This window comes from Vombatus ursinus, unplaced genomic scaffold (genome assembly GCF_900497805.2).
Source record: "Vombatus ursinus unplaced genomic scaffold, bare-nosed wombat genome assembly UNPS02014818.1, whole genome shotgun sequence".
In the NCBI taxonomy this organism is placed as follows: domain Eukaryota; kingdom Metazoa; phylum Chordata; class Mammalia; order Diprotodontia; family Vombatidae; genus Vombatus; species Vombatus ursinus.
In genome coordinates this window covers 16,767,732-16,790,905 of record NW_020954596.1, presented here as the reverse complement: position 1 = coordinate 16,790,905, position 23,174 = coordinate 16,767,732, and the positions used below count along the sequence as shown (strand labels likewise).

The 23,174-nt window shown below is 39.4% G+C and overlaps 1 protein-coding gene across 1 annotated transcript in view; it reads right to left on the bottom strand.

Moving 5' to 3' along the window:
* Nucleotides 1-548: 548 nt before the first annotated feature.
* The window catches only part of CRMP1 (collapsin response mediator protein 1), a 78,001-nt gene continuing 55,375 nt past the window's right edge, over nucleotides 549-23,174 (bottom strand). The window contains exons 5-14 of the mRNA XM_027836487.1: nucleotides 19,307-19,368; nucleotides 17,879-17,959; nucleotides 15,813-15,881; nucleotides 14,667-14,787; nucleotides 12,325-12,481; nucleotides 9,933-10,074; nucleotides 6,908-7,078; nucleotides 5,103-5,282; nucleotides 2,027-2,192; nucleotides 549-640 (exon numbers count right to left, since the gene is read on the bottom strand). Of these exons, the coding sequence (XP_027692288.1) occupies nucleotides 549-640; nucleotides 2,027-2,192; nucleotides 5,103-5,282; nucleotides 6,908-7,078; nucleotides 9,933-10,074; nucleotides 12,325-12,481; nucleotides 14,667-14,787; nucleotides 15,813-15,881; nucleotides 17,879-17,959; nucleotides 19,307-19,368 (1,241 nt within the window). The remainder of the gene's footprint in view (nucleotides 641-2,026; nucleotides 2,193-5,102; nucleotides 5,283-6,907; nucleotides 7,079-9,932; nucleotides 10,075-12,324; nucleotides 12,482-14,666; nucleotides 14,788-15,812; nucleotides 15,882-17,878; nucleotides 17,960-19,306; nucleotides 19,369-23,174) is intronic.

Here is a 23,174-nt window from a genome sequence, read left to right as displayed (position 1 = left end):
TGTGTGTGTGTGTGTGTGTGTGTGTGTGTGTGTGTGTGTGTGTGTCTGTTTGGGGAAGAGGGGTATTCTTCCTTTGAAGAGTTTTCAATGTGTCAAGTGAGGGCATTTAGTCATGGTGTTGTGTCTAGGTCAGTCATTGGCAATGTGTTCTATGGGACTCACTCACAGACTGGCATAAATAATTCAGTAACATGCATTCACTATCCTAGTAGAACTACAGGGTGCAGAGGAACCATCATCATTCAGGTACAAGGACAAAGCTAAAACCTGGACTCACTAAAGGAGCAGCAGGTGCACCATGCTTTGAGGTGACTATGGGATGGAAACACAATGTTGAGGAGGCAAGTAGTTCCAAGCAAATACACCACACTATTATCACTTCTTCCTATACCAAAAGAAAAGGGGACGAGGGAACCAATCCCAAAAACACCATTCTTTTTTCCCATTAGTACCAAACAAAACCGTGGATTGCAATAACACTGACATAAAAGGGGATGGATGCGATTCCTGCAATCCTTCATTCTAGGCCACCCATTCATCTTCAGGGTTCAGCCAAGGCTGGTGATGTTGGAGCGGCCCCCAGGAGGTGCCACAATGCGATGGCCAGTGCGGCGAGGGTTGTTGTCATCTATCTGGGCCCCTGGAAGAGAAAAATTGAGTCAGTCTGGTTCTGGCATCCCAAAGATGGAGAAAGAATTAAAGTGGGTTTGATGTAAGGGCAGGGCATGTCCTGAAATGATAATAACCTTTGTTCATCTCAGGAAGTTTTTCTTGAGCAAGAAGAAAGATAGAGAAAGCTCCAGTTATGAAATGGAAGAGAAGATAAAAGCTCAGTAGCATAACATGTTTAAGTAAGTGGGCTATAGCAGAAAGAAATCTGGAACCAGAGTTAGGAGGCCTGAGTTCAAATCTGACCTCCAATGCTTGCTAGGTTCATGACTAGGGGAAAGTCCCTTAACATCTCAGAGCCTCAGTTTCCTCACTTATAAAATAAGAGAAATAGTGTGTATACTCCCCATGTTATAGCACTATTGTAGGGGAAATGTTTTGTAAGAGGCAGAATAATATAGTACTATATGTGGAGAGCTGACCTTGGAGCCAGGAAAACTAGGTTTTAAGTCCCATCTCTGGCACATAGAGTTCTATGATAAAGGAGAACTGTAGATTAATCACAATCATTTCACTTTGAACTCTACTCAGACTATTTCTTACCAGTTTTGTTTCACCATCTCTTCCAGAGGTTTTGATGAATTGCCTAAAATCTGTATTTTAAACAAGAGGATTAATCTGGGTTTCCAGCAAAACAGGCACTTCAAAGGCCAATAGGCTCTTAGAATATAACCACCAAAGCTGTATCTTTCTCCATGAAAGTTCTCTAATGCTTCATAAACACCAGGAGGTGTCCTGTGAGCTTCTGGCAGTTCATCAGTGGCCTGCAAACCATAGCAAATCAAGATGTAAAGCCATTGAGTATAAGGCCAGTGGGACTTTTTTCTGGAGACCAGTACAACTTAGTGTGTAGTCTCAGCAGCAGAAGGCTGGCCTCTAATTTTTGATTAGAGCAAATCCTGAGGCCTGTCTACCAAGGGATATGTTAGTGGAGGGCATACTAACAACAATCACTAAAAGAAGTGTGGGATTCCTGAACCACAAGCATCTTATAACTCCTCAAAAAGCCTGTGTAATATCTTTGGTGGAGGCAGCTAGGTGGTGCAGTGGATAGAGTACTAGTCCTGGAGTCAGGAGGACCTGAATTCAAATCTGGCCTCAGACATTTACTGTGTGACCCTTGACAAGTCACTTAACCCAGATTGCTTCTCAAAAAAAATCTATCTATCTTTATCTGTGTATCTATGGTGATGTGATCTGAATCACTTTCCATTCTTTCCCACTTATAGATAAATTCCCTCCCTGCTCCATAACCTCTATCTTGCTCTCCTAAATGAGAACAACGTTACCCTAATGACAGTTGGCCAGCTTTCCCTATTGAAGGTTCCTAAGGTGGTACTATTGTCTCATCCTTTACCTGATAAGCTGAAATTGGACTGGTGGAGGTTTCTGATTGGTGGAGGCTGGTGTTTGGAAGGAGAGGATTTGGCAGAAGGAGCAGGAGTTGCATATTTTGGTGTAGCTGGAACATCATAGACCGGCCCATCATACATTCCTCTTGATACTCCTTGCAATGCACCGACCTGAATCATGTAAAAGAAAGATGATTTAGTGTCTAAATAAATTTCTCACAACTGGACTTTTATCTTCCCTTTCCTTCACCTTTCACATTCAATAAATTATGGAATCCGTCAGTTAAATCTTTTAAATATTCCTCACACCTTCCCCTTCCTCTCCACTGCCATTGATACCACCAAGGCTTAGATCTTCATCGCTTCTCAACTAGATTATAATAACGGCTTCCTAAATAGTCTTCCTGTCTGTGGGCTTTCTCTCTCTCCTTTACACAGCTATCAATGCAATCACCCTATTACTGCTCTGACAATTCCATGTCCCTGCTCGAAAGTCTTCAGTGGTCCCTCGTTACTAGTCAAAGAACTTGAGTTCAAATACCATCTTTCCTACTACTACCTGTATGAGCTTACTCAAGTCATGTATACTTCTTGGGCCACAGTTTCCTCATCTCTAAAATGACTGGATTGGACTAGATGACCTCTAAGGTCCCTTGAACCTCTAATATATAATGATAGATAAAAACACAGAGATATAGATATGAATATATATGTAATATAGTATAATAAAATAAACAAAATAATATTCAATATAACATAATATGATATAATCTATCTAAGATACAATTCCTTAGCTCACCATTCAACGCCCTACACAATTTAGCTTGAGTTGTAATTTTTCAGCCTTATTTCAAGTTACTCCACTTAATAGCCCTACGCTCCAGCCTAATTGGAACATTAGCACCTGATGTTGCCCTGCTCTCTAGTGGCATCCTCATTTCAAATAGGCCATCCCCAATGCCAAGAACATTCCTTCCCCATCTCTGCATGTTGAAATTCTTTTTTTGGGGGGGGGGCAATTGGGGTTAAGTGACTTGCCCAGGGTCACACAGCTAATAAGTGTCAAGTGCTTGGTCTGAGGCCGGATTTGAATTCAGGTCCTCCTGACTTCAGGGCCGGTTCTCTATCCACTCCGCCACCTAGCTGCTCCTTGAAATTCTTTTCTACCTTCAAGGTCCACCTTAGATTTCATTTCCTACGTGAAATCCTCTCTGATTCCCCCCACTTGAAAGTAATTCCTACAATACTTTGTCTGGATTCTCCCTTTGCTTCTATCATATTTGATCATGCTTCAAATTCATTATATATTATTATATTATACATAATATGATATAATATACAGTATTATAACAATAATATCATGACATATGATGTATATGCTCCTTGGGAACCAAAACCCTGAAGATTTTTAATATTTGATCCCAGCACCCAACACAGAAATTTTTACATAGTAGATGGCCAATAAATATTTTTGAATGAATAAATAAATGAATACACTATTACAAAAAATGTTGGGAACCAGTTGGCCAAGATCAGGGGGAAGATTAAGCAAAAATGGCTACAAAGAAAGAGTCAAAATAGTGAGGTCTGAAAGCCGTATCAAATGACGATCCAGTGAAGGAATTGAGTGTGTAAAGCCAGAAAAGTGCCATGGGTGGGAGTGGGAGGAAAAGGAATGATTGCTGTCTTCAAGTATCTCAGGGACTTAGATGTAGAAAAGGGATTCAAGTTGTTTCAACTGGCACCACAAAGTAGAATGAGGACAAATCAATCAACAAACGTGTATTAAGTACCTACCATGTATCAGGCATTGTGTTAAGCCCTGGATGAGTGGGTAAAAAAACAGATATTTTTGGTTCAAGGTAAAAACAAAATATTTAATAATTAAAGCTATCCAAAAGTGGAATGTCTGCCAGGGCACTGGCTCCATCAGTCATCAGATGGTGACTCAATGGCCACTGCTTATGGCTGCTGTAGGTGACCTCTGCTAAGTTTCACATTGGTCTTGGTGACCCCTGAGGTCCTGTCCAGCTCCAGAACTCTCATATTCTACCACATGAAATTAATTTAGAGTTTGTAGAAATTGAGGAGGGATTGAAATAAGAGTAGAAACTCTCCCATATAAATGAAATATATATATACATATTCTAACAGATACTATACTAACAGAAGTAGGCTTTCCTTAGATATCTAGGCTCTTTAAATAAAATACAAATCCCCATGCTTCTAAAATGTACCAGTGGAAATCCTTCTCTTCCTTCAAGGGCTAGCTCAGGTTCCACATCCTTCCATTTCTTCCCCATTATCCCCCATTCCTCTGCCTCACCCATCTCTCTCTCTCTCTCTCACACACACACACACACACACACACACACACACACGCACACACACACACACACACACACCTTGGCTGATGTGATGCAACCTGAGTCTGATACAGTGGAAAAATCAGATTCTGGAAACAAAAGACCTAGGTTCATATTCCAATCCTGATATTTACTACTTGTGTAACCTTGGGTTATTCACTTTGCTTCCCTTGGCCTCATTCTCATCATCTACATAATGAAGTCTGTGGACTAGATAACTTCTAAGCTCTCTTCTATTGCTATAACTAGGACCCCATGACTTCCCTGGGCTTCAATTTCTTCATCGGCCCAATGAAGTAACTGACTTAATGCCATCCAAGGTCCCTTGTAGTTCTAGACCTATGATTCTATGATCTCCTTCTTCAATATTTCCTAAAGCCTTTTCTTTGTAGTTCTCCTTTATTCCGTTCACACTGTACTTGGCATACTTCTTATTCTCATGTCATAGAATCTCTAGTAGATTTTAAGTTCCTTGAGGGCAGACGCTGCTTTTTTTTTTTTTCATTTTGCCAAGGTCTTGTAAGGAGAAGTGATTGAATGATTGTGTACAGAAAGCTGGAAGGAATCAAGTATAACATCTTCTCACCAACCCAAATCTCTCCTGAAATATCCACAACTAATCCTTTTGCCTCCACTCCAGGGGAATTCTGGGACCCACTCAATCCATGTTGAACAGACCCCAAACTCTTACCTCAAAGACTCCTTATAAACTGACCTTATTCCTTATTTTGACACGCTGGTAGAGGTATTCCGGGAAAGGCTTGCGAGGTATGAAGCGTCCCATACCCTTATTGATGTGTAGATTTCCATCTTCAAATACGATCTTCCCTTGGCTAATGACCACCAGTGGGGATCCATGGCATTCCATTCCTTCAAAGATGTTGTACTCAACAGCCTAAACATTAAAAAAAGATGAGTAATAGATTTTTAACAGCCTCCCAGACAAGATCCAAGAAACTCGGCCTGGGCTTGATGGTTTTCAACATTATCCCTTGCCTCTCCCTTACCTATAAGATTTTCTTCCATATAACTGGCCCTCTTCACAACCTACCATTTTTTAAACTATCATTCAAAAATTCTTCTCCTCTAGGAAGCAGTCCTTGAATAACACTGAATGATAGGCCTCTGGACTTCAAAATATTCACCATCCCTTTAATATAGGAGTACTGGCTTCAAACTAAACTAGAACTCAACCCATCTACATCTTAGGACACAAGGCTTCATGAGTTGCTGTGGCCAAGAAAATCATCACCTGGTGCCCAACCCTCTGGTGAGCCTCTCTGTAGGTGTCGAGCATAATTTTGGTCCATCATTAGACCCATACATGAGGCCGTTTCTGGCTGGTAGAACCTTCCAGAGCTTATGGCATGAACCCCAAGAACCTAGAATCACCTCCATACCACAAGGAGGTACCTACCAGAAGAAGGTTTCCTACTTCTACTATTTTAAGTGGCATTTCAAACATTTGCATTAGCAAAGCTTCATTTTTTTATGCTAACAGAAAACATCATTGATGTATTGATGCAAAACAATGCTAGTAAGGAAAGAAGAACACAGGAAAATGAGTTGACCAAGCCCAGTTCTCAAGTATTTGTTTTGGGGTTTTTCTTCCTGTAAATAAACACTAATCTGTTAATGATTTGGTTTGATCAAGAAACAGCAACATTTCTGTCATCAGCCAAATTCTTTTATAACCCCATATATAAAAGTTGGCCACAACAACTCACTAAGCCAAGGCATGGAAAGGCCGTGGGCTCCATTAGCTGAAGGGGCAGTCACGCTAATGAAATCACAGATCTTTTGAATATAAAGTCCTGAACAACAACAAAGAGAACATGTTTTTAATAGTAAGGATTAGCATCAAATTAACACAAAACATAGAGAAAAGTGAAGATTATTCTTTTGCTTATTGACCTAAGAAAACACGGAGTATATCCCTACCCCACCCCCCAACCCCTCCCCAAAAGGTCAGTAAATTCAGGACTGCTAGTGTGCAAAGGTGTCAAAAGACTTCAATCAGGCCCCCAGATTACAACTCTTTTCTAGTTTTCTGTAACTGAGACCCACATTCACCTGAACCTTCAAAATAAGAGACAATCAAGTATGTCTAATGTAGGAATGCTTTGGTTCTACCAGTCTTAGGAATAGGCAGTGTGTCAACAAAGCAGTGGGTTTGAAGTCAGAAGGAAGGGATTCTTATCCTGGTTTTGACACCTAGTAGCCAGATAATCTTGGGTCTTAATATCTGTGGGTTTTAGTGCCTTCATTTATAAAATGGAGACTGTAACCCTTACTCTACCTACCCCATTGGTTTAGTGTGAAGAAGAATCGTTATAAACCTTAAACTGCTAATGAAATGTGAGCTATTGTTATAAACATAGGGAGAAATGTTGTTCTTTCTTGCTTTCACCAATGTACTGGCCATCTGACCTTAACATTTTGCAAATTACTTTTAGTAAGGAATTTTTGTTTTCATTATACTAATATCCACCTGCTCTGAACCAGAAGGATCACACTCACCGATCTGTGATTCTTAGCAGTAATAGTCTTCATTTTGTCAGGATCCCAGATAACCACATCAGCATCAGAGCCCACAGCAATTCTTCCCTTCCTTGGATACAGGTTAAATATTTTGGCTGCATTGGTGCTGGTGACTGCCACAAACTGGTTCTCATCCATTTTGCCTGTAGCCTAAAGAAAATTTGTTTTTAATGATTTTTTTCTTCCCCAAAATGGACGTTGATCACATGGAGTAATGCACGGAACAATGACACTTAAGTCAAAACAAGTGTTTGAGCTGAACTCGTAACCTAGAGGATTTTGAACTCTAGATCTGGAATCAAAAGATGTGTGTTTGAGTCTCAGCTGTGCCATTTTCTAGCTGTATGTCCTGAGGCAAGGCATTGCCCTGTCTCTGACCTGCAGTTTTCTCCTGGGTAAAATGAGGTTAACAATCCTTGTACCACTGTCTCTGATAATTACTAGCTATGTGACTTAAGGTAAATATTTTCCTTTCTCTGAGCTTCAGTGTTTTTATCTGTAAGATTGAAAGCTTCTTGAAGGCAGGGACTATCTTTTGCCTCTTTGAATCCTCAGTACTTAGCACAGTGCTTGGCACACTGTAGGCACTTATTAAATGTTTATTGATTGATTATAAGATGCAGACAATAATACCTGTACTTCCCACCACCTAGGATTATTCTGGGGATGAAATGAGTTAAGATACATAAATATATAAGCTCAAAACTCTCTCCTCCATCACTGCCTTCATTGGAGCTGCTGTGTTGTTTCTCCAACCATTTAATTAATTATTCAAAAGCAATGTGTTAGTTAGCATTGTTGTTACAAAAGAGAGCAACACCACAACCCTGCTAGAAGGCATCTTTAAGTAGTGTGAGCTAAGTCAGCACTTGAACAATAAGACACCATTAGGCAGTGCAAGTAGACAGGTGAATTCAATGAGTAATGGAATTTACTGAGGAGGAAGGCTGTTACCAGTGTCATTAGTTTGTTGAGTTTTTTTTTTTTTTGCGAGTAGAGTAATTTCTTCTTTTTTTTTTTTGTCTTTTGGAGGTTTGAACTCCTTTAAGAGAAAGAATAAGACTCAAGGCATGGGAAGAACGGGACTGCACGGTATGGGTTTCTGACTACAACTTTCCCTCATATACAAACAACAAGGAGGTAAGGAGTGGAGGACTTTGTATCTCTGTGGTGTTTCCCAAGATCTTTTGTCTTGTGCAAACACTTGGTAGTACCCTTACATGGCCTGGAGCAGTAAGGATGGGTCTGGATCTGTGATGAGAAAGTCTTACAGAGATAGCTTCAGCTGCATTTATTGTACACTGTTTGCTGAGACTCTGCCCCGATCTCTGCTGAGATAGGATTGGCCCATTCCATTATGTGTTAAATGTCACAATGTGCCTCAGGAGTCTTGACCGCTGGGAGTTCCTAACAAATGTTTCAGAGAAATGTTGGTCCAGGCTCTAAATCATAGACAAGTTGCTGATTTACATCAGTGGAAGAAGATTCAACATCTAGGAAAGGTTTCTTATGAGGAAATCAGAGATTGGGATCATAACCCCTTTGTAAATTCTTTTTAACCATACTTATGATTTCATCCATATAATAAGAAAGACTCAATGAAGAACTTATTCCCCTACTGCAAATTAACATTGTCTTGTTGTCTTAGAAAGCTCCTGAATTAAGTAACTTGCCAAGAGAAAACCAACCGGTATGTGATAGAAGTTAGAATTGGACCTATGTTTCCCTGACTTCAGGATTAGCTTTCTATCTAGACTGCCTCTCACTGCTCTGGAAAGAACAGCAGCTTAGGAATATGAAAGTAAATAAAAATACCTGGTAATTAATGGGCCACAATGGAAAGATCATTCAAATAGAAGCTTGTAGATTTAGGTTTTTGTCTGACCTCTCATAGATAATATCTGTACAATGATAATGATGCCACCTGTTCTACCTACACTAGACAGCTATTCCAAAGATTAAATGAAATTCTGAAAAATACTTTAAAAACTATCAAGTATTAAATGAATGTTATTATTGTATTAATGTGTAGCATAGTAGGTGAGAAGCATTATGTAAATGAAGACAGCTGGAGTCTGGGAAACCTGGGTTCAAGTTCCATACTGTCACATCTCTGCCACATAGGGGTTGTCACCCTGGGCAAGTCAGTTAACTTCCCAGGGCTCTAGGCAACTTTCTCAGACTATAAGTAGCAAAGAAGGGTGGTCCTGTATTTGTAGGAGAGTTTCCTCACCTGGGAGTTCCCTATACCAATGAAATCACAAGTTCAGTCACCACCTCTATTACGTTAGGTATCTAGAGGTCCAAAACAAAACCCAAAGAATGACAAAATCCTGTGATCTATACCAATGTCATATCTTACTATGTGGACGTGTTAGCAAAAAGATACTTACCACTGCTCTAGCCAAACCATTGTTTGCTTTGGTTCATGTAAACCCATTTTACAAGAATTCCATTAATACGTTAAAAGCAAACCCTACCACAATATCACAAAGTTCAATGTAGTATAACCAAGCTCCTACTGTACTGTCATCAAATCACAGCATAGGGCCAAATCCCAGCATAACACCACCAAAAGCCAGTGAGTTCTCACAACTAACATTGTTCACCCTGTCATGTGAAATATACATCAGAAAACCAACAATAGGCCAAGTTAGCAACAGTCCAGAAATATCGTCTTAGAGTCAATCTACTTATTCTTATGTAACTGATTACCCCTATAAGGTTGTTTCACCTAACAACACATTTTTGCAGAGCCAATTAATGGCATTAGGTAGTATTGGTTTTTTAAAACCAATCAGCTCCAGCTCTTTTACACCTACAGCAGATTTCTAAGTAACTACAACAGGGGTAAGGATTTCAAGTTATCCACTCCAGGTGAAACTATGTTACTGAAACTCTTGAAGAGAAGCAGCCCCAAATAAACACCGCGTAACATCTTAATCTTGGCCAAATACAATGATCTATCTGGTGCTCATCAATAAGAAACCTGGTGATTACTTACAACAGCCTTGTCCCACACAACGGTCATTCTCTCCTCAATCCCATTCACTCCTTCAGGAATAAGGGTGAAATTGTCCTTGCCAACAGCCTTCTGGGCAGTGCTGTATGGACAATGGCCACTTCCTGTCACCTGAAGGTCCCCACTGAGAATGAGAAAAGGGCACAATTTTACATTTTAAGTCAGAACATGACTGCTTTGCAATTTCTTTGCTCTTTGGAAAGGTAACAGATGCTGCCATCCTTGGCGGTAGACTGGATAGAGCACTGGACCAGAAGTGAGGAAGATCTCCATTTATACCCAACTTCAGAGACTTACTGGCTTTGTGATCCTCAACAAGCAAGGCACTCCACCAATCTGGGCTTCAGTTCCTTATCTGAAAAACTGCCACTTCCATATTTAAATCCACTATGCTATAATAACTTAAATGTTGAGGGGAAGTGTTGGAGAATTGGGAATGGAGTGACTAACAAATTGAACAAATTTTTGGGTATGTATGTGTGTGTATATTTATAAGTGTGTATATATGTATTCATGTATAAACATGCATATATACATGTATATGCTTATATGTATAAGTATACCTATATAATCTACATTGAATTTATATTCTATATACATATTTAATAAACACATAAATTCAATAAATATACTGGATATATGTGTATATTCAACGTAGAAGTGTTTTTTTAAGGTGCTAATACTTCTTCACTCAGTGTAAAAGAATAAAGCAGTTATTTATGTTGCTGATATTTATCTTGCTTAGGAATTGTTTACATATCAAAATAATGTTTGTTGTGTGTGGAAGGAACATGGTTTGTCCTTGCTAAAGAACAAGGCAAATGAGTTTTCATCTAGCCCAATGCAGGTTTATAAAGGCACTATATAAATATTGCATAGGTCAAACACTGCATAAGTTTTTAAACCAACTATACTTGGTTTTCCATTGTCTTTCTTCAGTTGTCTTGCTTATGCAAACTGACAATACTGCATTTCCACATTAGCCTGGCTTACTGCTTTGTTGTTTCCTGTCTGTGTCTATCTGTTTCTGAGCATGTCCAGGGGGAAGCGGGGTGGGGACATGGATAAAGAAAGGAGGGGAATTCAGCTTGCTCAATGCAGTTTGTCAGCTGGAGGTAACAAGCTCATAGGACTTCGAGGTAGAAAGGTGTAGTCCACTTCCCTTCATTAGACGAGTAGAACATGAGGAAAAAGGAGGGGAGGTGTCCAGCCCAAAGTCACATGGGCTGCAAATATCAAAGCTGGGATTTGAAGCCAGATTTTCTGACTCCAAATCCCTTACTTTCTCTACTCCACCTCAAAGCTTTAATTCTGAAGGCAAAGGGGATTCAAATCATTGCATAAAACAAGATTTGAGGATTTTATGTGGATTCCCTTCATCTGGGCTTCTCCTTTTGGCTGCATGAGTTGTTTCAGAATGAATGGGTTCTGTGTCCCAATGTCCTTCCGCACAGAGACCACCAGGTGGCATTACACACAATCAGCAACCAATTTGTCTACTGATTAGTTACTACTGGTGTCCTATGAAGGCTTAATAATTACTATTTTAATAATCACTTTTAATAATCACTTTCTTGACTCCTGCCTTGACCACTAGGCAGAAACAGGGGCTTAGCATCGATAATGGCACCGTTCTTCCTAAACACATAACACTAGTCATCCACCCACCTGAGACTTCCCACTCCTGAGAAACATATTTTACCCACAGTGGAGTGAGGTTTGAGCAAGAATTAACATGGTTGATGATTGGAGGGAAGGAATCCCCTAACATTCCTCACTCCTCTTAACCAGCCTAGCCCCTAGGACTTCACTGGCCTGTGCCTTGCCCTGATCCCCAGGCAAGCTGGAGTATGTACACCCTCTTGTAGACTCTCACAGCTTTCTGCCTCTTGTTCTAGCAGGAGTTTTCTTATGAAGGAATTCCCAATGAAATCATAGGTCCAGAATCTGTGCTATGCATAGACATATATATACACTTCATTTCAAAATGATCCTATATTAGGAGGAGAAAATCATAAAAATATTCAAGGAGAGGGACCCAAAATGAAAGGAAAAGAAGAAGAGAAGGAAGGGAAGAGGAAGAAAGGAAAGAAGGACAGGAGAGAAGAAGGACAAAAGGAAAAAAGGAAAAAAGGAAGGAAGGAAGGAAAGGAGGAAGGAAGGAAAGAAGGAAGGAAGGAAAGAAGGAAGGAAGGAAGGAAAGAAGGAAGAAAGGAAGGAAGAAAGGAAGGAAGGAAGGAAGGAAGAAAAGGGTGAAAGAGATGGATAAAAAAGGAGGGTGAGGGAAATCTAAAAATATCTGTTATCTTAACCTCTCCACCCATCAAGCCCCCAGTCCAGTTTGGCATAGCACTTTCTCCTCAGCGATGCTTACCAGGCTAAGAGAGAGTTCAGGTAATCAGGAGTTGTGGGATCTGGGCTCAGCGGTGGGGATGTCACAAAAGCTGCTGCCTTGGCCCAGTTTTTGCTCCAATAGTGGGTCCCATCTGTCCCTAGACTTGCAGCAATTGGTTCTCCAAAAACTAAAGGACCTTGAGTGAGAGAGAATGTGATAGGTTAAATACACACACACACACACACACACACACACACACACACACACATTCATAGACATATATATGAATATAATATGTATTCATATTAATTTTTTACATCCTCCTAGCCATCTCCTGTGACTTACTTCTGTAGAATGTATGTGCCAATAACAACCCAAGTGACCTAAAAGAGTGAAAAGTGACTGGTCAGACAATTATTATCATTGGAAGTCCCAGAGACTGTAGACATCTATTTTGGTACAAAAATATAGACAGAATGGCATGGTTCAAAGAACCCTGGACTTGGAGTCAGAAGAACTGGGTTCTGGTGGCACAGTGGATAGAGCATTAGGTCTGGAGTTAGGAAGACCTGAGTTCAAATTCAACCTCAGGTATTTATTAGCTTCAAGACCCTGGGCAAGTCACTTAACCTCTATTTGTCCCAGTTTCCTCATCTGTAAAATAGGGATATTAATAGCACCTGCCTCCCAAGATTGTTGTAAGGATCAAATGAGATAATAGTTGTAAAGCACTTAGCACAATGCCTGGCACAGTGGTTGGGATTCTGTGTCTGGAATCAGAAAGACTCATCTCTTTGAGTTCAAATCTGACCTCAGATACTTCCAGGCTAGTCACTTAACCTCGGTTTACTTTAGTCCACTGGAAAAGGAAATGGCAAACTATTCCAGTATCCTTCTCAAGAAAACCCCACAGACAATATGATCCACAGGGTCACAAAGAGTCAGATACTACTGAACAACAACTCACTCTGTGGTCTTGGGCAAGCCCCTCAGTTTCCTCATCAATAAAAAGAGACTGGACTACATGATCAACAAAATCTCTTACACTCTGAAATCTTACATCATAGGAAGGGGAACAGAAGCTTTCCATAGCACCCTCAAGAGATTCTAGACCAAAGCATACTTTGTAAATACTTCCAAAAATTTATGTTTTCATAGCCATCCATCTGTTACCCCAGATGGTGGTAAGAAAATAGTAGTAATATAGCTTTATATAACTTCACAATCTACAAAATATAGGCATTATTAGCCCCATTTTACAGATGCAAAAACTGGCCCTGATAATCTTTTTCACAGATTCCCATACCAAAATTTTTCAGTCTTATTTGAAGGATTTTGATGGTAACCACTTGGTCAAGTTCAAGGGCATGAACGGAAAAGTAAACTTAGTTATTCCAGTGGCTTTATCTCTTTCCTTCTAGCTCCTTAGAAACCAGCCATGTCACCTCTCATTGGCATTTTCACCAATAACTAGGTGACTGTGAAACTTGAACTAGTTGACTCTTCTGTGTGTGGTCATGTATGAAGATATTGTCTATTCCTAAGAACTTTCAGTGTCAGGAATATGGAAGCTTTGGTACCACACTTCCAAACATAAGTCTAGCTAGATGCTCTAGGGCTACTTCCCATCTGTGACCACCATCTTTAATAACCTGACTAGCTTGGCTCCTCTCCTCCTAACTCATGAACTGGTTTTTACCAAAGACTGATAAATCACAAACCACCGTGGTGCCCAACAAGCATCTCCTCTTCCCAAGTATAAAGAAGAATTCTATATCCCTTGGACTAGAGCCTGAAGCTTCAACTCAGAAGGTAACCCATTTTGAGCACATGCATGCATACACACACATACATACACACACACACACACACACAGAGAGTTGAACCAACCACAAGACAAAACTCAGAAAGGAGTTCTTATTCAATAACACACAGTCACCTTTTGTACTAGCTACCAATGAAGGCCAAGAAATACAGCAATTGGAAGTATAGAAAAAGGCCACAGCTGGACCTCTGGGGACTCTTTTATTTGTGCCCTAAATCTTGGGCCTTTTTCTGCCACAAATAGTTAGTAGTTATCAAATCCCCTAGGAAATTGACAATTAGTTCTTAGGAAAGATTTCAAAGGGGGAACATCTTGAAACCACTGTCTCCCAAAATAACAAGAGAGATCATTTTATTAGTTGTGTATTTTTGTTATCCATGCTCTTATTTCCCCTAATAACCAGAAACAATTAGCAGTTGATTTAATATGAAGAGATGATTCCCTTGAAAGCTAGGCAATCATGGCCACCATCCATTCCCTAGTGATAAGTGGCTCCGACCAGTCACACAAACAGCATCTAGGCAGGGAATGGGGGAGGAGGAAGTGAAATCAGTACCTTTCTTCCTTGCCAGGGTAATTATGTCTGCAGCACTCTTGCTCATCACCTTGGTGATATAGACGGGGCAATTGATTCGACTGGCTATGGTGATGGCTCGGAAAGCAGCTTCTGCTTCCAGCTGCAAAGAAAGAGAAAAGAAAATGGTTCTCAAAGAGAGGGAGGGATTGAGGACCAAAGAAGTAAATTGAGGGTCAAATAAGAGACATGGCTTTCCCAAAGTCACACAGGCTTCATGGCAGAGCAAAGTTAGAACACAAATCCTCTGACTCCTAGCCTGGCTTGCTTTCTGACAAGCCACATGAGCTTTCCCCAGCTGCCTGCCATCATCAAGGAGAATGAGACTTTGAAGAAATGGGGTACAGGAATTGTAAGGTCTCATGGGGAAAAGCAAACAGGGGTCCTATCCTCCAGTTGGTAATGGCCTTCTCCCTCAGGTTTCATCTGGTACTTTGTTTCATACTTCTTAGCATGTAATGTCTGTGTATGCACACACACACACATATATCACACATATATGCATATTTATCTATATATCTATCAATTATATTTTAGTTATATGTCTATGAGTTATCTTACTGAAGACTCAATGAGGGCAGAGGTGGTAACTACATTTTGTGTCTCCCTCAGCCGCTGGCACAGTTGTTCTGCACACAATAGGCACTTGGTAAATGCTTATTACATTTGAATTTTTAGTGCATATTTTAGCTATCGCTTTATATCATACCTCAATGCAGACTCTAAACTCCAGGACGGCAGAGATCATATCTAAACTTTGTATCTCCCTAAGTGCCTAGCAGAGTACTCTGCACACAGTAGGCACTTAATTAAGGATTGCTCTTGTTAAGAGCATTGAGACACTGTGCCAAGCAGCAAGGTATCCATTTTAGGGGAAAGGTAGGCTGGGAAGCTGTGGGCAGCATAAGGCTTTTCAATATTGGCAGAGGTATGGAGGAGTGGGGGTGAGAATGATGAAAAAGTAGGTATAGCTGAAGATCACCTGTGCCAGCTTCCTAGTTTTGCCAACAAGCTCTTACCACTAAATGGCAATGGAGAAAAAAAAAGGCTGAGAGACTGTCTACTGTGTGTGGGAGTGGAAAGAGCAAAATTTCAATTTTCAACTGGGAATAAACTACGTTTCATTACCTCTTCAGGTCTGCTCAGAGCATGTCCTTCAGGTCCTGTAATTCCCATTTCTAAGATTCGTTTTTGTTCCTGGAAGATGAGAAAAAAACTCATTTTAGCTTATGATGGGGCCAAATTGCATAAATTCCATCCCATTTTCTTTCAATTTTTCTGCAACTTACTTTCAGGTACTTACTACTACTACTACTACTACTGCTACTACTACTACTAATACTAATACTACTACTGCTGCTGCTACTGCTACTGCTACTGTTGCTACTGCTGCTGCTACTACTACTACTACTACTACTACTGAACCACTACTGCTGCTGCTGCTGCTGCTACTACTACTGCTGCTGCTACTACTACTGCTGCTGCTACTACTACTGCTGCTACTATTACTATCATTGTTATTATTTTGTTACTGCTATTATTGTGGTTGTTATTTTGTTCTCATATTTCATAATGGTGTTCAGATGAAGATAAACTTGGGACAAGTCAATATCCTGCTATATTATTCTTTTATTTTTAAGTTATTATGGATTATTTCACAGAGGGCTGAATTAACAGGTCTGACATACTATTGGAGAACTGTAATCCTATTGATGCTGATATTATTTTTATAAATGAAACCAGAAAATGAGGAATCTGAATCTAAGGAGCTGAAGTTTGTGGGGTTTTTGTACATATATGTATATATGTGTGTACACAGACGTATATACACATACATATCTACATAAAAACATACCTCAATGCGTACACATATACATATGCACATACACATTCATATATTTTTATCATTTGTCCAAAGGAAACAAGATACATCATGTCTTGAGAAAGCAAGATGTCTAAGTGTTCCATGGTAGGATGTTTCTTGTTGTTTTTAGATGCATGATGAAGTGCAATCAATTTTGTCAACTCCTTTATTATAAATTAAGAAACTAAGGCCCACAGAACTTTAGCAATTTGTTCCAAAGAGAGACTGGTAGTAAGCAGTAAGGCAATGAACTCTTTTGATCCATATAACTGAAAGGGTTGAGCATACACATGATAATGTTCATAATGAGTATTGAGAAAAAGACCCCTATGTAGATAATTGGATCTTAAATGTTAACATCTGTTACAGAGGATGAGGAGGCAAAGAAAGCCTATAAAGGGATGATCAAGTCTCTCCACATTTAATTAACACATACATTAGTATTCAATGAAAAAGGGAGAATGGTGGAAAATATGTTGAAAAACATGATTTGGTATTAAGTCACAAAAGGAGGCAAAACCATGAAGACTCCTCAGATGTCTCAGGCCTATATAACATTCATTCTTTTTTTTAAGGAAGTGGGAATTTTGATCATACTCACCAAGTGACATCACAAAAACTGAATTTAACTAGAATAGACAGGAAACAAATTGGTATCACTTCCAAATTTGCTATCTGTGTATAATCAGGACCTTGACTTCTTACCAAAAGTCAAAATCAACACCAAATTAGAAGAAAAAAACTTTTAAAAGTATGAAATTTAAACATATCTTACATGATATTTAAATAAGCTTTTTATACTTTAGAAAGGGGAAATGGGTAAAAGAATCTCTGTGGGTCTCAGGTTTCTAATTTATAATAAAGGAGTTTAAAAATGATTATATTGACGAAGAGTAGCATTATTTCCTTTGAAATTATAAACAATGAAAAGCAATAACCATAATGAAATTTTTTTTTAAAAAAAGCTTAAAACCACATTATCTGTCACTTATCCTCAAACAGGATTCAAAGGTAAGCAATGCCATAATCCCCATTTTACAGTCAGGGAAGTAGATACTCAAAGAAAGGAACACAGCTAAGGTCATACAGGTAATATATGGTTAAGTCAGGATTAGAACTCATATCTTATTCCTGGTCTATACTAATTTGTGAACCTGTTGTATCCCTCCTCTCTCCTCCCTCACTGAATAAAAGCTAAACAAGGGCAGGAACCATCTGGATTTTATCTTTGTATGCCAGCGCCAGTTTCTGGCCCATATTAGGTACTTTTTGGTTGACTTACCCTCATTTTTTCATTGGGGATGAAGAAGCAAGCCCATTATTTACTTACCTGAGCTATCAAATCTCCGTTTTCAGCATGGACTAAAATGACTGCACCAAGCCCTTTTAGGAATGTGAATGCTTCATAGAGCTGGAGAGGGAACAAAGAAGAATGAGCCTAAACCCCAAATAATACAATCATTATTTTTTATAAATTATTTGAAACAAAAAGTGGGTTTTCTCCTTCAATTTGTTCAGGAAGGATGATATTAATAGTACTGTTTCTCCACATCAGATTTCTTTGTTCTAAATTGAATAGATTTTGAGAAAGTGGAGTTCTAAAATAGAGTTTACTAAAATATTTTTAAATAATCTGACATATACATTATAATAAACAGTTAATATGTACATAGCACTTTAAGGTTTACACAGGGCTTTACATAATTATATCATTTGATCCTCACAAAAGCCCTGTAAGATAGGTGTCATTATTATCCCCACTTTATAGATGAGGAAGCTGAAACTGAGGGAAATTAAGTGATTTGCCTAGTGTGATGCAGGTGGGATTCAAACCCAGGTCTTCCTGGCTCCAAGTTCAGTGTTTCAGTGAATGACTTCCAGAAGCAACCAGCTCCTTAGATAAAACACTGGTCAGGAAAGAATGGTAATTATTATGTCCTTGAACTTCTTTGGGTCTACTGCATCCCAGCCCTGGCAGTTCAGACATGCCCTGCAAACCAGGAGAGCACCAGAGATGTCCACGTACATTTGTGAACAAGGGAAAAGTCCAACCAAGTAGACCTTTGAGTAAGCAATTCAACCAGGGCCTGTCACGGTCTCAAGCTCTGCACTGTATCCCTCCCACTTTCACTTATGAGGTCACCCCCAAAGGACCATTCACTGTAACCACTGACTCTTTCCAGTTCCTCACTTAAGGCATGGCATATTGCATGTATTTAATAAATATTTGTTAATTGATGGAGTCAGTATTTAACTAGTAACCACCTTATTTCTCAGAAAAGTAAACTGATGTCTGATTGTCTGAACAATGTCTACAGGTGTTGAAGATGGTCACCCTGAATCGTGTGTGTGAGTACTATTTTTTGCAGTCACAAGAAGAAAAACAAGACACTGAGCATTAGTGTTGATCTTTCCTATTTTCTGTCTCCTAATTAAGGGACAGAAAGGGTAGGCCAGTAACAATTAAACTACAGGCAAATGCTTCAGTGTAATAAAATACATTCAGAAGTCTAACGTGTGACTTATCTGGGGATGTGCTGGTAAATGTTTAACAACTAGTTATCTGAAAATTCAAGACACACTTTTAAGTTTACTCTGAATTATTAATATTTTCTCCATCACTTTCTTTAGTCTAATCAATTGACAAAATAATGAATCAAACCCCAATCCATAGTGTTGTCTATTTCCAAGGTGTAAATGCTCATACTGAAAATTTCACAATGGCTCTGCAGAGCCTGTATGGATAAGACATGAATACCTGGCTGTCAGACATCTGGTAGAGATCTTTATATGCCATGTAGACTTGGAAAGAATTAACACCTGTTCCAAAACAAAAGACAAGAGATTTGCAGCATCAGTTGATATCCAGGATAGGGGTAGGAGATGTAGGCGATCTTTTTTCTTGGATACAAAGAACAAAATGGCAAGTAGAGACATGGTTAACTTTAAACTTGCCGGCAGGTCATTTGGTTTGGATTTGTAGAGCGAGACAGCAGAGAAATGGACTTTCATTCATTTAAGAAGAGGTTATAGGCAGAAAACATCCCCAAATGCTCTGGATAAAGAAAAGGAATTTTAGGCAATTAATAATATCTTATATTTACATGTCTTACAAATCACTTTATAGATATAGATACAACAATCTATATATGCATATATACAAATATACATATTATATAGACATACATATATATACACACACCAACAACAGCAAACTATTGCAGGCATTTAATAAATGTTAATTGATGGAATCAGTATTCAACTAGTAACCACCTTATTTCTCAGAAAAGTAAACTGATGTCTGATGTCGTCTCTGCGGTAGAGACAATTCCCCGAAGTAGAAAGTGAATAAAATGAGGCTCAGTAAGTTAAAGTGACTTGGCTAACTAAGTGGTGGAGCAAAGGTTAGAACCCAAATGTTAAGGCCAAGTTCAGTAGTGTTCCTTCTGCCATACCATGTTACTTCTCACTGAGAAGTAACACTACGCATCATAAACTTAGGAAATTCATCATTCTTAGACAGAGCTTCTTAATAGTTTTTGTGTCTTGGATCTCTGGCAGTCTGGTGAAGCCTGTGGTGTTCTTCTCAGAATGATATTTTTAAATAATTGAAGGAAATGTCAACTTCATTTAAAGATTGATGAAAATAAATATGTAATTTTTTTCTATTCAAATTCAGTACAAAAATAGAAGTAAATTCAGGAAGCTTTTGGACAAATGAACGAATGACAGACACAGAGCATGAGTAGAAAGGGAAGCTAGGATAGAAGAACCACTCAATAATTAGCTTTGTGGATGATGCTAGACCTAATTATCTTTTCCCACAATGCATCCCTTAGGCCTCTGCTGGAACCTAATCCTACCTACTTGGGAAAGTTCCTACATTCTTGCAGCTTATTTTTGTACAGGCAAATGTATAGCATTGTAATATTTAGGGCTAGAAGGGCTTAGAGATCATCTATTGTCCAATCTTCTCAGCTGGGGAATTTGAAAACCAAAGTCCAGAGAGATGGATTCATGTCTGCCTGAATGTTAAAAAGATAATAAGTAACTGAATGAGGATTTAACCCAGGTTTTCTGATTGCAAATGAGATGTTCTTTCTTTTTCTTTTAGTTTTTTTTGTTTGTTTGTTCCCGGGATTTTCTGGTTTTCTTTTTTGTTTCTAAATAGAGAAGAAGTGCTTCTAGTGTACGTGACGGTAGCGAGGTGGTGCAGTAGGTAGAGCACTGGGCCTGGAGTCAGGAAAATTCATCTTCCTGAGTTCAAATTCAGTCACAGACATGTATTAGCTGTGTGACCCTGGACCAGTCACTTAGCCCTGTTTGCCTCAGTTTTCTCATCTGTAAAATGACTGGGTAAAGAAAATGGCACCAGGTTAAGAACCTTTGAGAAGACAGTTCAACCCGTTGACTTGACAGATAGGAAACTGAGGGCAGAGACCAAGTGGCAAGTCCAAAGCCATAGTGTGGTGAGCAGCAAAACTGGGGCTTGAACCCAGGTTCTCTGCTGATAGCTCCACTCATCTTTTCCCAGCATCAGGCCACCTTTCTTCCCGTATATTTGATTAATATTGAGAGTTCTCCAGGGGACTGCTAATATTGCATCATACCAGAGCACGCATAGCAAGCAATGGACTTTACTTACCTAGAAATGCACACATTGAGCAAACTGAATACAGCCACCAAGAGTATTATACAAAAAAGCCTGATAAATTGAATGGCATTGGCTGTGAGCTTTGGCCTCCTATCATCAGTTACGCTTGAGTTATTAGCAATTCATTTATGCCAAATCGATCTTCCTCGCTAAGCATATGCACCCACTCCAGAGGTTTCCTCCACTCCGGGAATAACCTTCCAAGCTTCTAAATATAGGATTGGTCCTTGGCCAACCCCTCTCCCTTACACAGATTGCTTGTCTCATTTCCTGAATGGAGGCCAGCTGTTAGGTCAACCACTCCTAAAGGAGAGTTTCATGTAACGTTTTAGAGGTGGTGCATGTCCTAAGTTCCCTGGAACTGATGGAGACAGAAGGCCAAGGCCCAATGAGCTACAGAATGGCACTATGATATAGTGGGAAGAGCACTGGCCTGTGAGTCAGGAAACCTGAGTTCAAGTTTATTCTCTGACATTAGGAATGTGTTCTTGAGCAAGTTACTTATATCCAGTGTCCTTAATTTCTTGCTCTGAAAGAAACCAGGGCTGGTTAGTTGATCTCTAAGCTTCTTTTCAGTCCCTCCCCCGAAAAAAACACTACGATTTGCCAAGGCAGCAGGAACGACCATAAAGATTTATAGATAGACAGACACTCCTTTTGGGGATAGGTAAATGAAGGAAAAGCCTTTCAGTTTATACCCATTACAATCTGTCCTTAAGGAATTATACTTTATTTGAAACCAATACAATCTGAAACCTTGAAGTAGCCCCCAGAAAGGACAGATATTGAAATATCCTATCAAAGGGAGACAAGATGTCCACTTAAGCTGCCTGTAAAAATTATCAGGCTCCAGATCAATTCCTTTTAAACTTAATAAAATTTCTACCATTCTCTTCAGCTCCAGAAATCTAAAAGGAGCTCCCTGCCAGCATTAACCTTTTCAGGTCTAGAATAGAAGGCTAGAGCCACAGAATATCAGAGTTGGAAGAGACTTCAGACACTATCTAGTCCAATCAGTTCCTGAATATGAATTTACTCTACCGATCAATCAACAAACATTTATTAAGTACCTACTAGGTGCCAGGAACTATGTGAAGACCTGGGGATACTAAAAGAGGTAAAAGACAGTCCTTGCCCTCAGGGAGCTAAGAACATTCAGTTCCTGCTTACTGACCTGAAATAGGGGGAAATTTACTACCTTTCAAAGCAAGAAATACCACTATTAGATCAATTTAATCAGAATTTTTCCCCCTTAGGTTGGGACACTTTCCTTTGTGTAATTTCTACCCAATGGTTCCCACGTTTGTTCTCTTGGGTCCAGTAGAACAAGTCTATTCCTTCTCATCCCTATCCTCCACTGCGCCCCCCCCCACAGGTAGTTCTTTTAAAGTCAGTCATGTCTATCCTAAATCTTCTCTAGGCGAAACATGCCCAGTTCCTTCAACTGATCCTTATATAGCATCTCAGTATCATCGTCATCCTTCCTAAAATGCAGTGACCTGAATTGAACCCAATGTTCCCAATGGGATCTCACCAGAGTAGGGTCCAGTAGGATGATTACTTCCCTCAATATCACATTCCATCAATCTCTCCTAGTTTTTTTTCCCCCCACACAAACTGTTCTTTAGCTATGCCTTCTTCATTCTATCTACGTGGACTTGATTTTTTTTTCAGTTCAGGTATTGAAATTGACATTTATCCCCACTGAATTTCATTTTATTGGATTTGACCCATTGTTCTAGCCTGTTGAGATCTTTTTGGACAAAGAAATGCCAAAGTATTTACTGAACACTTACATGTGCCAAGCACTGTGCTAAGTTCTAGGGATAGACTTGAAAAGAAAGCCAGCCTACTCTCAAAGAACTCACATTATAAGTGAGAGACTATCTATCCATCCATCTATCTATCTATCTGTCTGTCTATCTATCTATCTATCTATCTATCTATCTATCTATCTATCTATCTATCTATC